Here is an 18277-nt window from a genome sequence, read left to right on the forward strand (position 1 = left end):
AAAGTCTCCACCAATAAATAACATGGCATGCGATGGTGTCGATTGAACAAAGGAGCTCAGCGTGGAGTAGAAGTCCACAATCTCGTCCTCACTTCTTCCACTGTGAGGAGAGTGACAAGAAACAAGTATGGTCTTAGGGTTGCCTCTGAGGCCAATCATCAGATTCATTTTTAAATCTAGCTATCTTCATACCAAACATAACAGATACATTTTAGTCCTTTCTTTTCAATCGCCCAGCTAGTAAGCTAGCTGTTGACCTAGATTCAGGACGCCAGCTGTTGACCTAGATTCTGGACGCCAGATGTGTACTATCACATGCCGCGTACTATGGTGCAGCAGTGCTATACATTTTCCTCAATGATTACGTAAAGTAGGTCATGATCTGCATAATGAGCATATCATTATGTTGATCATCACCTAAGGTACGTAAATACCAAATACAAGAATAATCCATCAATCACTGCTTGAGTTATCCTCCTCAAAAGTTTCAAACAAATAGGCCCACTGCAGTTTACGGCAAGCCGCAAGGGGGCCCAAACTTACATCACTTACTCCCTGCCCCAAGATCTATCTACCACTCAAAAATCATAACCATAGCACCTGCAAAAAAATTGACCACAAACTTTGAGCGGATTAATAAACTTTCCTTATTTATTATGCAAATTAGCTCCTGGTTTTCATGATATGTATTTGATTATGTAAAACATTACCTAAGCTATCTACATGCCAAAAATCATGACGATCCGTCAACCCCTTCTTTAGTTATTCGCCTCCAAAGGTTTCAACAAAAACGCCAACTGTAGGTCCAAACAATCCGCTAGGGGGCCCAAACTTGCACCACTCATTCCCTGTTCAAGATTCAATGTATTACTGAAAAAACATGAGCCTGGCACCTCCAGAAAATTCGACCTCAAACTTTATAACTCAGCTGCAGTACCTTAAACATCCGCTAGGAGGCCCATTATCGAACTTGACCTTCCTCTTTGACACTCCTACCTACCCACTTAATATCATGCACAGCCGTCAACAGCACCTTGAGTTATGCTGGCGACATACAAACTCGCACAAATACAAAGCCCGCTGCAGTACTGTAGGAAAGCGCCAGATTAATAATTTTCGAACTTGACCTTCGTTCCTACAACCTCTTCTGATCTACGAAAAATCATGAAGATCCATCAACGTTTCCGTCACTTTTTTTGCCTACATGCAAACACAAAAACACGCAAAGTCCGCTGCAGTACTGATAGAATATGCCAGGTGAACGGTTTTCGAACTTGACCTTCCTTTGCACAACCACTACACACCTACCAAAAATCATAAAGATTGATTGAAGCTTTCTTGAGTTATGCTCCTGACATACAAACAGACCCACCCAACAGATTTTTCAACCGAAAACATAATCTTCTCCGAGTACAAGTACTCGGCGAAGATAATTATACACTGTCCATAAGCTTACATGTGGAAGCATTAAACACAGTTCAATACAATGCGGTTCCTTGTCTTTACTTGTGATGCCGTCTTAATCTACACAGGTTCAAGTGCCATCCACCCACTTGTCATTCTTTTCTAATATAATATTGACCTCCTTAAATACCATGTCCTCAAATGACATTTTGAATCACTCCCTTGCTTGTCAAAGGACTATTTTGATTAAAATATCTGAGCTTCAGCAATAGGCCTGATATACAGTTATCATATCCACAGCTTTCACAAGTGATAGATGACACAGATGCAAAGCCAACAGAAATATGGTCCTTCACAGTTTTTTTAATTTTATTTCAACAGTGACACACATAGCATAGCTTGGGCCAATCGTCCCTCTCAATACACACATACATACATATAACAAAACATGTTAAATCACAGCAAGCAAGGTTCTTAGAGAGATACATAAAATGGTCAAGATGCTACACACACACAGAACGAACAATTATAAAAGTCACCTTTACAGCGTTCAGTTAGATTTACTCTTGGTCTATAAAAATAATTCATTAAAAATCTGTTCACTTTTCATGGATGGATTCACATGCCTGGCCGTGGTTATTAATTATTCTTAAATCCATACTTCGCTATAATGGGGGGTGGGTAAAAAAACTGCACATTGTTTTGTTTATAAGTACTAAAGCCTTGTTCACACTTAGACAAAGATTTCCCGCTGACAGAAAATCCAGCACGGCACCAGGTCTGATAGCCTGTTGTTTTGTTTTGATGTAAGACAATCAAGGCACTGTATCTTATAAGAGCAAGTGTTACAACACGTGTTCATACACACAATTACTACATACATTCAGAACACATAACGTACATTAGTGTGATAGAAGTTTTCTTCAGAACTGCTTAATATGATCTGTGAATTAATATTTGCTCAAAATTGCATCTTTACAGTATCAACTAACCAGGATTCAAAACCTTTTAGAATATTAAAACCATTTCAGACTAACTTCACCCCCTGCCTGTTGTGGACATCTAATAGTAACTCAAGTAACTGCAATTTCAACATCAACACTTCCTTTCTTTACATCTGCTGGGTCTAAACAGATAAACAACATTTGAACTGCAACTTATAATATGCAAAACGTTTGATAAAACTGATTCTATATGTTGTATTTAACATTAGAAATCTTTTAGTAAACATTAAAACACACACCAGTCTTTATAAAGATTGCAAGTGTAAGACTAAGTGTGTTCCTAACTTTGAATTTGTCATGAAAATATGGAGTCGTTTAAAGTTTGCAAAACCAGTGTTAAATCCCACATCTTCCAAAAGTTCCAACCCTACTACAAACCCTGTCAGAAGTACATGTTTTAATAGAATTATATAATATCATATCCAAACTATGAACAGTAAGTATGATGCACACTAAAACCTCCTTACAGATCTAGAGCAGCATTTCTGGATGGATTGTCAGTCACAACACATTTGTCATTACTTGCTACAGTAAAGTACATCAGACACCTGATTCAGGTGCTGACATCACATACTACAGCTGTCAAGTTGGCGTAAACACCTGGAATTCTCTGGCTTACAAATAAACTGCCACACAAGGAGCAATAAAACCTTGAAACTTGTCCAACATGTTCCCTGGTGGCAAACTCTACATGTATGTGATATTCACATGTACACCTTAGATGATGAGTTCTTACCCTATCTAATGCCATGGAACAGCATCAGAGTATGTACATGCATCTGTGTCTATGTCTATGTGACTATTAACAGCTACAAATACCACAATAGGTGACTAAATTCTTGAAGTCGTTTGTATTCTACATGAACATTATGATATCTTCAGCACCTCCACAGCAGCAGCTTGGTATTGTTATTGCAAGGTTGTCATGGAAACACATTACCCTGGTTACCATAATCTCCAAGTTGACCTCGTAGTGTATGCAAGGTAAAGAATCCTGAAAAGAAAAGTCAAAAGTTAGACGGACTAAGCTACCTTAAGTTAATGTGTATTTTGTTTGTTTTAATGGGATCTCCAATAGTGTCACAGAAAGAAACACTATCCTAACTGGAGTCCACTAACATGATAAATAAAATAGAATATTATAACTAATAACAAAACTTATACAAACAAAAAATCATGCAAAATGAAATGCATGTAGTGAAACTTAAAAGTGAGAAGTCAATTGATACACTTCTCATTACGATAGACCAATTGTAAAGAGGATTAAAGAATGAACATGAAATTCCAGAAATAATGCTGTATTTTCCATGATTGCTTAAAATAAACAATAAGATCATGCAGCAGAAAAAGTTCATATAAAAGGCCATGCAGTAAGTGGTGAGTTAAGTTGAGTTAAAATGTGAGGGTATATTTAGAAGTCCCACTGAAAAGAGAAAATGTTGTTTTTGCCTTTATGCTATAGATACAACAGCAGTGAAGTGGAGTAACAACTTTGGCCCCCCACTGAGCAGAAATGAAGTGACCTGAAAATTGGGATTTAGTTTCGGTCAATCCCTTCTTGGATGAAAACTTGAAGTCTGGTACTAAAAACACATGAAACCTACACATTAGAACGACTGGGGCAGAAAGCCTGTTTAGTATGTAAATCCTTCTTTCTACCTTCAGGAAAAACAACGTATAAGAGGCTTAGCTCACACGTAACTTATATTCACATAGGCTAAATGGGAAAGAGGTCTATCAAAACAACCTAACATGATATCCTGAACTATGTTTTCAGGCTGCATTAAAAAGGCTGCATGCATCAGGCCGGCAACAGAGATGTAAAATGTTAATTTTGCACCAGTTAGATTCTGTACATCCAACTTCCTATATTCTCTCTGTAATATTTCTGGATGAGTTTGAATATAAACTGAATTTTAATTTCTGACAAATTCATATGATTTTCAGTTGAAAATTAAAACATTGACGTACTTCAGAGCAATTATTGAATGAAAGACCTTTATTGCACGTTTATGCTCTGATGAGCTAATTACAGGTCATTACTGAACAGTACTTGCCAGCTCATGATGTTACAAAGATAATTCCCAGAGGATTATTACATGCCTTTCTAATCTGAGAGTTGTGTGTCACTGGCTTATAGTCAAATCATTCACCTTGTATGTAGCGTGATGATAAGCAGCATCCATGGCCATGCTGTGGTATGTTTTGAGGAAGGTCAGGCGATTTAAGTGATTTGTTGCCATGGTTAAACACTTAACAGGGGATGAGTTCTAACAATGACACAACCAAGGTGCATTTCCTTTGTCTCTGTAGGTGTGACAACATGGCTTAGCTGCAGTACAAATGACTTGCCAGAGGGCTGCGCTAACACTGCTTATTTAGCTATAACCTTCGCACACCTGGAACAGGAATGTGCCCAACCTAATGAGCATATGCTAAGTGCTTTCTGGGAATGCAGCACAAAAGAAGAGTGAAAAACGAAAAATCGACTTGTGGGGCCGGCATCTTACCTTCAGTTTATCCATGACCCATGGTTGTCAAGGCAACAGGGCCCCACCTCATGCTCTCTTCCACCTGCCCCTGTCCGTAGATGTTGGTCATCATGTTGCCCCCGGTGATGATGTCCTGTGTGGTGCGCTGCGTCTTGCAGGTCTGCACGTGTTTCAGAGTCTGTCTCAGCTGCTTCTGCAGCTCGCGAATGATGGAGCGCTGGTCTACGTTCGGCCACGAAGCCTTCTTCGTGGCCTCGTTGAACGGATAAGTGAGAATGAAATCTCCTACCCGGGGCAGTGGGCCCTGATTCCTGTTCTTGTTCTCAGAGTCCTGAGTGACATTGGTAGTTCTCTGGTACAGCGGCCTACGAGGCCTGCTGCTTGTCATGGACGTGGGTGTACTGGACAGACTGACTCTCCGGCCGGGGTCAGTTCTGTTCACACCTGGATTTCCCACCTGTGCAGATGGGTTAGATTGTCGGTTTAAGGGATAAGAGTATCTTCGCCTTGGCGTCTGCACCTTTGGTTTGGTAACTGATGCCTTCGCTTGGGTAGAGTTATTAGTGTTAGTCACTGCCGAGGTATCTTCTTCAGTAGAGACATCTTTGCTCCCTGCCTTACTCTCTTCCACAATGTTTTCATTGGCTTCTTTTTCAGAAGACTTGGAATCATTGGTTGATGCACTGCCTTGTTCCTCATTTGAAGCTGCCTCCTGGTTGGCTGGCTTAGGAGAGATACTGCCATTATTGGCCAGCTGGTCTGTAGTTGGTGCAGACTTAGTTTTGATTCGCTGCTCCTCTATCATCTGTGCTCTGCGAGCGGCAGTTGCTGTGGTGATTTTATGGCTCTTGCTTTTCTCCCTCCTTACTTGGAATGGTATCCTCTTCCTCTGACCTGGAGTCTGACTTTGAACATCAGGGAGCGACAACCTCCGATTTGGATTCTGAACTGGCGTTGTCCTCGGGGAGGTGTAATCCGTTCTATGTCCCTCCTTGATGGGTTCTAGACGACTCTCGTCCTCCCCTTCACCATGGTTACTGTCTCCATGGGAACCGTCTCCCTCCTCCTCCTCAGCTGCATCATCTCCACTGAGACTGGGGCTCTGACTGCTGGTGCTGCTACCCAAGCTCGTGGTGGAGCCACGGCGCGGTGACAGAGGAGGTAACGTCGGACTGGTACGGGACAATCCCTGCTTCCCGCCTTTTCCGTTCATAGACGAGAACATGCCTGCCCTTGGTGAAGGGCTTTGCTTGGAGTTAAAGCTGCCCCTCCGTCTGAGAGTCCTACTGTATCGTGGTGAGGAGGCACTGTACGCTGCGTTGATTTTACTAGCACGGAACTCCTGGCCTCCCCGCTCACAATCCGACTCCTTAAAGTTCATGATCTCGACAAAATCGTGCAGCATGGGTTTCTTAACGATCAGGTCAGCCTGGCAGTCTACACTCAGGGCAGGGCTGAAGTTCACCTCCAGTAGCCACGGCTTCATGTTCTCATCTATCAATATGTCGAATCCAAACAGCTCACAGCAGTAGGGAGCTTTTGGAACTGTTGGCACCTGACACAACAGCGTCAAGGTCACGATATTGCTGATCCGTTGCCACAGCATTCGGTCGTCGAGATTGGATTGGTGGAAATACGTCCGCAGCTGCGACAAGGTCCACTTGCATCCCGGCCCTACGCGCTCCTTGTCTGTGGAGTAGGATGGGCTGAACTTGTTGATGCTCGTGTTGGTGAGATGTGAGAAGACATTGTCGATGGTGGAAAGGTCGAACTTCTCTGTACTAAAGCGAACAATACCCTCCTGGTAGATGTACACCGTCAAGGGATGAAAACTTGGGACGCAGACGTAGATACGGAGGTCAAACTTGTAACCGGATATAAGCAGTGGGTTTGTCATGTATCTTTGCACCACAGCTTGACAGTCATATGTCAACTCCCCGAGATCACGGAATATAAAGATTCCACGTCCCCGAGACATGTCCGCTGGTTTGCATATCCAGAAGTGTGGTTTGTCAGGCTCTGCTTGCTTCATTTTTGTGTACTCAGCTACAAACTTTGTATAGTCGTTAGGAAGGTTGAATGCTTGTGGACTAAAGCTGTACACGGTGGGACCAAACACCCCTCTCATGCGCCGCAGGTTCCGAGCCAGGCAGTCCTTCTTGGTGATGGCGTCCGTCTTTGGGTAGTGGTTGAGCCGTTGCCACGACATTGTCTGGTTATAGTCAGAGACTCGGAACCTCGTTGTACGCCAGTGCAAGTTCCAGTCATACTCCTCATGTAAGTCTTCGTCCCATTCCTGCCACGAGCGTTCCAGGAGCACCTGTCGTACGACCTCTGGCACGTTATCGGACAGACGGAATAGAAGCGCCCGGTCTTCACCTTCGGACGACATTTTTTCTTAAACAAGGAAATGGACGGAATAAGGGAAAAAATGTAAAATTTCTGTCTTCACATAGTCTTGAGTCCTTCCATTGTGGGAAGTATCCCACACGTTAACTTTGTGATTTTAGAGTCATGTTGAGGAGACTTTTGTAGATGGATCCAGAGCAGATGAATGCTGCTCCTCTTCCTTCATACTGGACCTGCAGCAAAGCAAAAAAAAAGAGAAACACTGTGTAAGAACTTATTTTCATATCTGAATTTTTCTTAAACAAATGAAGGTAGAGTTGATACTACTGGTCAGTTTGCCACAGGCGTATGTACCTGTGTTTTTTCCACATAACCAGTACTTTAAGTAACTGATAAACGGCAAAACAATAACCACTTCTTGACTTGAAGTTCAGAGCTACTAGTACAGAGCTGACTGGTTTGCCACCATTAACTTTGAGCATACCTTTAAAAAAGACTCACTGCAATGGGCTGATGTCATGCTTAAGGTAGGAGTCCTTTTATAAACAAGACCAATAACTTACAATTTGCATACTTGGGATTGAGAACTTTGCTGGGAAGGTCACATTGGATTGAATTTGAAAACCACTTGACCACTGTAGATTTGCTAAATAGAGTGCACAGTTCACAATGACATGGGAGCACCCTTATGGCCTGTCTACCAGCAGACCATTAAATCCACTTGAAGCTTTTATAATTAAAACTAAACATGGCCTCCACTCTACTATAAATAATGTCTTAAGTTGCAGGTATCCGACTTTCTTTATTAGTCAATGTCCCGATGCCCTAGTAGACTGTGCATCTGATAGATTGGCTAATCCAATCATATACATATCAATTCTAAATCAAAGATATCTATTGAACAAATTGAAAATTAAAGATGCAACCAGTTCTGGGCACATTTGTGACCCTCTCACTCCCAGTACTGAAGAATGGAACTTTGGCAAGTAAAATAGCATGCAGTCATATTAGGTATAACTTGTAACATTCTATCCACTGAGAGATTGTAGGCGAAACTGACTGCAATTGTAGAGGCAGCAAATCAAAATGCTGTTCAATTGATACAAAACACATTGATTGCAGGAAATTAAGTATAAGTTTTCCTAAGGTGCCAGTTTAAGTGGTTGTGAATGGGTTTTACTGTCCTCAGGCAATCGTGATCTAATTAGCTGCAAAGCCCTAGCCTGATAAGCCTCTTTCAAGTATTTATCTAACACCACAAACTGCAAGTCATACAAGACAGCTTCAGCTCAGACACTGATCTGTTTGAAGTTTGGGTGGAAATGATTGCATCATTGCTTCATAATGTTACAGGTAGCTTCATAATGTTACAGATTACTAAATGTGCAAGACTGTCATCGATCAGTAAGAAGATAATTTGCATTTTCATGCCCACAGAACTTTGGTAAACCCTTTTCATAACTGCACTTGTCTGCCTTGTTCCACCTGAGAGAAACCCAATGTTGCATGACAGAACTTTTCACATACCTGTACAAACACAACCAAAGGCCTTACCTGCGTCAAAGGAAAGACTTTCCTCTTGACATGTCCTGGCCACAAAAGCTACAAAATTTGTCTCACGAACGTTTTCATTTGGTATACCTGACCTTAGTCGGCCGTTGTGGTCACTAACGGGTACCGGTGCGTCTAGTGTGGCCAAGCTTTGTGTGTGTAACAATAGTAAGGGTCACACTGGACACTAATAATAGAAGGTAGCGATTGTGGTATGTAACATGAGCATAACAGACCGGCTTATACAACACAAATGTTTTGTTTCCTCAAGAAACACTTGGCAAGATAGTTTCTTCACAACCTTTAGTATGACTGAAAGGGAAACCAGACTGTCTAAGACTGTGTGTTGAAGTTGCTTTGGTCACTTCACTGTACATACAGGCTAGGTGGACTGGAAAGTGGCACACAGGCGGACAGGTCGGGTTGCTAGGATACCGTATTGTCTGTCACATTCACATCGTTCTATAGGACGGCACATGCCAGAACGAACTGTGCTTTATAACGATGACTATTCAACACAATGGATGTCTGTAACAAGATGAGGGAAGGGGTTACTGACCTTAATGAAATAAAAGCTGCTAATGAAAAAAATTCTGCAAGGTGTATTTCTTTACATTCAAACAGGTGTTACGAGTGCAGTGTTATCAAATACTGTTTGTAGTTATGACAAATTGTAGAACTAGTTGTTACTTTCTTTTACCCAGTTATGTGATTGTACATTATTTATAAGTTTTCCTATTATACTACAAAATAGACATAGTGGATTATTTTTGTTATCATAATAATGACTTCTGCTCAGTATAGTCTAGACCAGTAACACGTTCCTACTAATCTGTTGCCGAGTCCGTGAAAGAATAAGACTAAAAGGTTGTCTTTTCTATCAATTCTATTAGTTTCTTTGAACCATTGCCAGGCATTAGTGTAGTAACAAAGTAGACTACTGCAATGTCAGGCTGTGGTCACTTCTCAAGCTCAATGAGTTTTTGTGTGGGTACTACCCACAGCTCTAATATTACATTACAAACAACAGAAAAACCTTTTCATGGTGGTAAAATCCTTGTTGTTTGACATTCTGTTTACCCCATAACAGCTTTCTGTTTTGTACAATAGTCTTTCAAGAGCCTGAAACTTATGTCTACTTTTCTGATGGACATTTTGTTGTAAACCCGAGGATACAAAATTACTGTTATCAAAAGACATTATGTCTGCGCTTTGTGTCTCTGATTAAAATCTACACCTATTGTATAAGCTGGCAATGGTGACGCAATTGAACCCGGAAAACTAATGACTTCAAGCACAATGTGTGTCAATTTAATTACCCTACAACGTCTCGCTGTTTGAATACGTTTTACGTAACTAGTTCAGCTGAACGTTGGTGGAAACAATTCGGAGTGACAGCGTACCAGCCGTTGCCATGGCAACACCACGCGTATTTGTTCTTCTACTGTGCACCCTGAACAAGTGGAATGTCAGCATCACGCAGGATTATCCACGCACTACCACCTCTAAAGAGGGCCTGCGTGCAGTTTTTAAAGATAGCTTAATCTTGTTCAGACAGAGGGATCACTGAAGAAAGTCGGATTATTTGACAAAGTCATGATGCCGGAAGGTTCCACTGACTGGGCTAATTTTGTAAACATGTGTCAGCACTTTGATAGATAAGGCTAATGTTTGAATTGTTTTTGAAAATCAATCCTTGAAGTTTGTCTTTTGATAACATACTACATGCATGGATTCCAAAGTGTATGATCTATCTACACAGACTTTTCAAACCTTCAGTTTTATCTGAGATAAGAGAATGCATGGCTTGCATGAAATGAAACACAGGGTACAATCCTTTATGGAGGAATTTGGTCTCCATAAATTTTGTTTTCCATAACTTCGAGAAAAGCACTAAAACTTGAAAATTTGCTGAGCAAATCAAACGGTAGACATTATAGCTTATAAGTACAGAACGTATTGAAATTTTAGGGATAGGACATGCATGTAGATTAATGTCACATTGAAAAGCATCTTGATCCAGCTTATATGATGTTAGATGATACATTCATGATAGGAAGAAAGAATAGCCTACTACTAGTAGTCATAATCAAGACAGCAAGTACTATGCAGCGTACACAAGAAAACTTCTGCTGCACTTCTATATACACACTAGTCCTGTTAATGAACACCTGCCTAGGGGACCATGGAAAAATACAACATCCTATTATTCAAACTGCAAGCCTACGTATGGGTGCACAAAAAAACAGGCTTGCAATCAAGAACCTGACCTTGGTCCATGATCACTGGACTATGTACTCAAAAATCCTTTTCTGCCTTCCTCTAATAGTCAGTAATATAATTAATGAGAGGTGTAACCTGATGCATCGTGGGAGGCTAGGGCTCTGACAGGTGTGTGTGACGACATAATATTTACCTGACGTCTGAGTTTGCTTACAGAAGGAGATCATTAGATCTGGACCGGACATACACAGAACATTACAAGGTTCAAGTGGGCCATATGACTCTGTATGAGTATAATATAATACCATGTAAAAACTAGAAATGATTTACAAATTCCAAGTTGACAACTTAAGGAGCAGTTATAGGGGCTCAGAGGTCAGCATTTGAAAAATAACTACCACTAGTACCAGTGAATTCTCTCTAGCTCTGTCTTTAATCCTTAAAGCATTGCGATGTTAGAAGTAGCTGGCTGAGCACATAGCAGCAGAGTAAGTTGAAATGGAAACAAAACATTGCTACCGTAACATAAGTCTTAAGTTTCTTTCATCTGAGTTATACTCTTTACCCAAGGATTTGAAGGGCTCTTGTAACTTAAGTTGGTTTTGTATGACATCATGCACGATGTTGTTGTAGCTGTGCTGGCAGAGTATAGTTAAAAAAATCACAGTCTGTCCTGATCTATGACATTCTTATCTGTATTAAACTTTGACAGTCCAATCATGGAAAAACTACATGTCAAAAAGTAATGACACTTAGGTTGAAGAGCCATTCAATAGGAATTGTATTGGCGGATGTACAGTATTCAGTTTCAAGTGTGGTGGGAAGTCACGTCGACCAGAATTAATCTCCATCAATCAGTAAAGCGGATACTCCAGCTTTGTGACTTTGTGAAGTATCTTTTCAGGAAGACTGAAGTTGGATACAGGAAGCCATACTGTGCACATAGAGTGAGGCTATTCAATTCAACAAAAAAAGTTAAACTTCAAGAATAATCTGGTAAACAACTTGCTAAATTGTAAACTCATGCACCTTAAACCAAGTTATCCAAGTTTCCATTTCTTAGGGCTAAAGATAAAAGTGCAACATTTTTCTCTGTCCTAACCAGAACTTTTAAAACATCAAATCTCCTTGCCTTCGAATTCGTTGATGACTTGACAATATATGATAGCTGTAAGACTGCCGTTCAGATCTTTACTGTGCATTCCTGGCAGTTCAAGTGGTGCATCAGTATTTTGGCAACATGGCGTGCGTGCAAATTCTGTTTGGTGCTGGTAGAACTTACTAGAAGTCAATGTCCTCTGCACATATAAACGGTAGGAAGGCACTGTTAATATTAGTTTTTGGAGTTCCCACAAGACAATTTTTTAAACTGGAAATACTGGTGGTATGTACCATTTAGTCATCACACAAGTCACTGATACGGGAATGTCGTAACGTCTGATCCTGATATATTCTATGTTTTTATACTACTAAGGTTGTGTACCCAGTGCAGTATGCTATAAAAAAACATGAACGACATATGACATATTGAGACATCTGGACAGGGGGTGCAGTGGCTACCAGCAAAAGTGCAGAGTCATAGAACTCTTTTGTAATGGGTGGTCAGTGTACAGAGTCAGGCTGTTAGTTGGGGTCATCTGGACCCTTCTATACATTACATTATGTATGATATGTAACACCTCATTTTCTAAGACTGTGGTAGGACACAATTCAAACTCAAGGAATCCGATAGTTATCTAAAAGCTATTAGAAAATGACTAGGGGTTTAACAAGCAAACTTTTTTCTGCTGCACCAATTTATGCTGTCAACAATAGCAAAAGTATGGTGCATCTAGTATATACCCAATATAATAAAAGCTGTATGCACATACCTGAACTGAATCTACTACTAGTAGCCAACAGCAGCACCAGATTGGATACTCTCTCAGTCTAGAATTATAAATAGCTCATAATTATCATATGATATCCATTCTGACTGCTCCCTGTGTAGTCAGTATGAGATACAGACTGTTTAAAATGACAATATTTTCCTAGTCTTGATCTGACATACATGTAGTATGATATGACATACAGTAAACCATCCCAGCACAAGCACTACCCGTCAAGCGCAGCAGATTCATCAACATGTTGATGTTGGCTGCCAAACCCCAAAGAAAAGAAAAAGTCACCATGCAACATAGGATAGACCAGGGAACACCTGTCTACACCTGTGCTACCCATATGTGATTCTCACCTGCCATTTCCCGCTGTATACCTACGACATCATCCTGCCCTTGACGTTCACAACATACTGTCAAGGTAAAAGCTATTCCTTAAGATAACTGTGGCGTACATTGGCCAAGAAAGTGGAGTAGAGACGTCTGTGTCTGCAGAGATTTTCCTTTAACTATAGTCGTTAGGATTTTCACTTGCTAAGTTGGAGATCGTGAGAAAAACCTCTTGAAACCGGGGCGTCTAATCCCCCGGTTGGTGGAGCCTCGGCTGTACAACAATTAGACCAACAAAGAAGGAAGTGTACTTACGGCTCCGCGATCGATACCTGCGGCTGGCGGGCCGGCAAATATTTGGGTGAACGTGGAAACAGTGTCACAACTTGTTCGAGTGAAGTGGGGGTAGCGGCGCCTCGAAAAATCGATGGCAGGCGGGGGGCGAAGATTGTACCGACCGAGTTACCATACGGCAGTTGTCCCCAGTAGCATGACCAGCCGAATCGGTCTCGGCGACTCCATGGAAAGTCCGTTGCCTTGGATTTGTCACCTTTTGTGGCCCTCTGTTTGTGTTAGGATCACTTTTATGGTGCAACCCCCGCCCACTGGTGAGCGTTCTGGTAGGATAGAACCTGACCTCGTGCCAAGAGGTCATCTGGCTATTCCACAATCTTGATAGGGGTGTCACAATTAGATATCGAAACACTATTTACAAGAAATGGCCTTTTGCCCCATTTTCGCACATTAAACATCACGTATGTTTGTTTTTCGTTGAAAGGAGGTATAGTTGTTTTGGAAAACTGAAACATTTAAAGCTTTTTTTGCATATGCGGTATTGCACAACTACCTCGCATGAAACTGCTGAAGTGGAATCGTTCAAGGGCCCGTAGGCTTTACACACACCTGTCTTATCGACCAATCAGAGACCTTCATCTTCTCCATAGGGGCCACAAAGGACCAATCACCGCCCTCCATTCTGCGCCCAGGTAACTAGACACTCGTTAAGGAACATGTAACCAGGTAACACTATCAACACTACAGAAAAGGCCTTCACGCCGAAAGGGCCCTTCTCTCGCCGCTGTCCACACTCATCATGGGTTCTTCAACTTACTTATTGAAATGAAAACACCCTGGTCTTTTGAGACACACAAAGCGTTTTGTTGAAAGCGCTTTGAGGCCACACAATGCTTACGTTTGGTATCGTCTGGTAGCACGGAACCGTCCCAATTAATGTGCTAACTTGTTTCACGGTTTGATTAGCTGTGCGACTTAGCTTGACAGTTGCGGCACAAAAGAGCAAAGCGATTTGAGGAGCAAATGATACCTGGTACAAGCACATGTTCCGTAGACCTTACAAATACATGTACATGTACATGTACCTGATTTGTCCATCTTCCATGTTGTCCCCATAACAATATACTTTTTTAGGCAATATTTGTCCATGACCGTGCGACCAAGAACTTCATAAGTTGAGACATTATCAGCCAACTTCATCTTACTAAACTTACAAGCGAATTTTTGCCATCTACAATCATTAGAGTAGACGAAGACACATTGCGGTTGATAAACATAATCCAATAATCCCTTCAATCGGTCCCAAGTGTATATAAGTGCCTAGTTTACGGGACAGGATGCAGTGATATATTGTCATGTCGATCCATCAAACAGTAGTTCTCAGTAGCAGAGAACAGCCACATGATCTACAACATAAGCGCCTCTAAGACCCTAATATTCATCTGATAATCCCAACGTTGCTATGAAGCAGTGGTGTGACCCTGGTATGTATGATAAGTAACGCTACTTATCGCGCCGTTGGCTTGTCGTGTGGCCGGTCACCTAATGGAAGCACAAACAACACACAACAAACGGGACTTTGAAGGCAACTAAGTAAAATGTGGCTATATATACATATATGCACTCACGAAGAAATCTGACCATAATTCAACAATTTTGCTGACGCTACGTGCATGCGTACAGCAACATAAAGGATCAAATATTAGCCATACCCCTACTTCAGTGTTGCGTCACGTTCTGCTTTTCATTAAATACTAGTACTGACACGTTTATATCAATTATTATTAAACGTCTGTGACTGCAACATTTATGTTCATACTCCAGGCAAAACATGCCAAGTGTAAAGTTATGAGGTGTCCTCGGGACAAAAAATATATACTTAACTTCTAAGTGTCACAAAAGTAGGTCAGGTAAGTTGGCACGACGAGGTCTAGAAGGCCAGTGAAAGCGTATTACTTGTTGATCCATTCATTCGGCTGTGAAATATTTGAGTAACCGGTCAGATAAGCCCTTTACAATGCACTAAGATTAATCACAGAAGCTAACGTCCCCGTTTATGCTTAAATATATCCGTTCTGTAAGATAACATGTGTGGTGTAAAAATAAATCACTTTACACTAAAGTATATTCCTGTTTAACATCAAAGATCATCATAAGCATTCTGAATGGAGTTTAAACTGTAAACGCCAACACAAAAATTGGACTTACGTATACCCAAATTTTCGACTGATGAGCTCCAGTCTTTGTCAAGGAGTGAGCAATCATCATAAGCAAGTAAAGAAGCGGGCATACCTGATCGTATACAAACGTACATGTCCTTTGAAGGAAGTGTCGGTCAGTAAAGAAGTTAAAATTGTATGTTCATAATTTTTTCAACCTCTATCTAACCTCCCTAAAATATAACATGTAAATATACTCAACGAATGAAAATAAGCAAAGGGCAGTCTTACGGTACATAGCTTCGTCGTCCGCTGATTGGGGAACTCGAAATACACTTTTGACTTTTTAGGTGAGTGAGACTGGTGCACACATTTTCGTCCTTATGTAACACTCAGACGTCATGGAAATCAGAATAAAACGTCATAGAATGAATTGAAAAGTAACTGACCGTGACCTCCAGTCGCATTGTGACCCAAGTATCCTTAGCTGACCCCAAGAACAAAGTGGAATTTCAGGTTACAGTATTGTAGGCGTGTCATGGCTGGACAAGACTTTTGAACCCCTCCCCGTGATTTGCAATCAGACACCAGAGACATTATCAAATTAGATTAAAATGAAAATATTTGATTGTTATCTCTGATTGTTATCTCCGTTCGCAATATGACCAATGTGTCCTTAATTGACCCCAAGAACAGTGGGATTTCAATTTATTGTAGGGCGCAGGCGAGTCATCAATTGACAAGACATTTGAACCATGTTACCGCGAGCATATCCCCAACCCCACCGATTTACAACAAGACACGTTGTTTATCATTTAGAATTGATAGGTATCAATAAAATGCTCAATGGAAAACTGCAAGACTACCCGTTCAGATTGTCTTTACAGCGACCTGTTGTTCCAGACCTTGTTCCAGAACTACAAACTCCATGTGTTCCAGACTAGCAACGGGGTTCGGCAACATTGTTTACAGTTACGACTGACTGTTCGAAGTGACGGACGTACTTTGAGTTGCTCTCGTTATTTAGTTCCTACTCGAGACAATATGTCCAGACGACGCGGCCGACGGAGATCCCGGCGGTCCCGGGCGGCAACCTTCCCGCCCTGTCCTCCCTCAGACACACATGCTGACCTGTCAGATAGACGTCAGCGGCTCCTCAAGGCAGCAATGGTGACGGCATTGGTTCTCGTTGCTGTCACATCGGTGGGTTTTCTACAACTTATCATTTCACCATTGATTAAAGGAGTAGTTTTGGTACACTACTAAATCCTGATATCATAACGAACAGAGGAGATACAGTAGGCCCTCTTTGCAAATCATCTCGAGAAAGTTTATATCATCATTTGATGGAAGGGCGATTCGATGTTTCTGAGTCAAGAAGCCGCATTGATACACAAGTCTTTCTTCTGTTCATACAATGAGATTGAGTGTGTTTTGTTTTTAGATAGCTGCCGTGACTATCGTGGTACAGTCCAACACCGATGTGGTCAAGACTGCCACCAACCTTCCCCCGTACCAGGGAGACTACAAAGCGGGAATCGCAGATTCCAAAGATCTCTCCCGACACAACAGACGGGATAGAGTCCAGGTGAAGCGCGACTCTGTGGAAGACGACACTCAAGCTCATCGCGTTCCCGACAGCATGATCCCGGCTGATGCCCCTCCAACTACCGATCCCTCGTCCATGACCCCTCCGACAGGCCACGTGAAGAATCCCCAAGTTCCCGACCAGACGGAGACTGTGAGATCTGAGGGCTGGAAAAGGTTCCGTGTTGAGCGGATTCCCACTTGCGACGCCTACAATCACACTCAGGTCCCAACGGTCCCACCACATGTTGGAGATGAGGAGCGATATGGATTTGGTGACTGGGACTACACGACCAAAGATAACCACTACAGTAACGTCAGGGTACGTCATCGTGTTTCCAAAATCTCCCTCAACTCGGAGACCTTCTCGGCGACCAACGAAAGCCCCACTGATAAAATGACCCAGCTGGAGTCAAAACCGAACTCGTCACTTGACAAGAAAGGAAACGGCGACATCGACAACACGGGCACTGCTGCTATGGACAATGTGAAAATGAAGAACTCCACAGACTTGAATCTGTACCTAAATGCCGTGCTGACAGACAGCATGAAGATGCGCAATAGAAAGCACCGCGTGCTGAAACGCATCAGGCGGGCGAAAGTCATCGCGCTGGCGGTGGCTGGTGTGCTGATAGCGGGCTTGGTTGGCTACAACTGCTTGGGGTAATTTCCACTGTGAAAACATGCAGTCTGTATTAGTTCCATGCTGTATATTAGTTTGATGTGCCTGTGGTGAATTCACATCACCTACAAGTTGACGCACTGATCTTTTCCCTAACATGCATATGCGCATATATGTCATCTGTTACTACGATCTGGCTTAACATGAGCCCCAGATCTGTTGTGTTACCATAGCTAACATTTACCTGCATGGACTGATGCTACTGGACTATGTCGTTACAATTAAGCAGCATTTTATCATAAACTCGAACAAAATAAAAGCAGGTCAGTCTTGTTGAGAGACCGTTGTCTCTTACGTTACCACGGAACTAGTCTCGTTATCTCTC

The 18277-nt window shown here is 41.8% G+C and overlaps 2 protein-coding genes across 3 annotated transcripts; one reads left to right on the top strand and one right to left on the bottom strand.

Annotated features, from left to right (window-relative positions):
• Positions 1 to 1918: 1918 nt before the first annotated feature.
• On the bottom strand, positions 1919 to 13881 carry LOC136432831 (probable tubulin polyglutamylase TTLL2). Of its 2 annotated transcripts, none has more exons than XM_066424362.1 (3): positions 13546 to 13881; positions 4919 to 7482; positions 1919 to 3402 (listed from the first exon to the last, which is right to left on the bottom strand). In XM_066424362.1, exon 2 carries the CDS (start codon positions 7290 to 7292, stop codon positions 4926 to 4928), a length of 2367 nt encoding a protein of 788 aa, XP_066280459.1. In that variant the 5' UTR covers positions 7293 to 7482; positions 13546 to 13881; the 3' UTR covers positions 1919 to 3402; positions 4919 to 4925. The 2 variants fall into 2 exon arrangements, with proteins under 2 accessions (XP_066280459.1, XP_066280469.1); XM_066424372.1 differs by lacking the exon at positions 13546 to 13881 and adding an exon at positions 13257 to 13362.
• A 1871-nt stretch (positions 13882 to 15752) lies between these two features.
• Positions 15753 to 18259, top strand: LOC136432665 (uncharacterized). Its single transcript, XM_066424109.1, has 2 exons — positions 15753 to 16886; positions 17128 to 18259. Exons 1-2 carry the CDS (start codon positions 16530 to 16532, stop codon positions 17935 to 17937), a joined length of 1167 nt encoding a protein of 388 aa, XP_066280206.1. The 5' UTR covers positions 15753 to 16529; the 3' UTR covers positions 17938 to 18259.
• Positions 18260 to 18277: the final 18 nt, after the last annotated feature.

This window comes from Branchiostoma lanceolatum, chromosome 1 (genome assembly GCF_035083965.1).
Source record: "Branchiostoma lanceolatum isolate klBraLanc5 chromosome 1, klBraLanc5.hap2, whole genome shotgun sequence".
Taxonomy (NCBI): domain Eukaryota; kingdom Metazoa; phylum Chordata; class Leptocardii; order Amphioxiformes; family Branchiostomatidae; genus Branchiostoma; species Branchiostoma lanceolatum.

What these genes read in the sequence shown, in the direction of transcription:
- LOC136432831 (XM_066424362.1), bottom strand. Translation starts at nt 7,292, where the DNA reads ATGTCGTCCGAAGGTGAAGACCGGGCGCTTCTATTCCGTCTGTCCGAT.
- LOC136432665 (XM_066424109.1), top strand. Translation starts at nt 16,530, where the DNA reads ATGGAAAACTGCAAGACTACCCGTTCAGATTGTCTTTACAGCGACCTG. An exon ending in TTCTCGTTGCTGTCACATCG is followed by an intron (nt 16,887 to 17,127) that starts GTGGGTTTTCTA and finishes TTTTGTTTTTAG; the next exon opens with ATAGCTGCCGTGACTATCGT.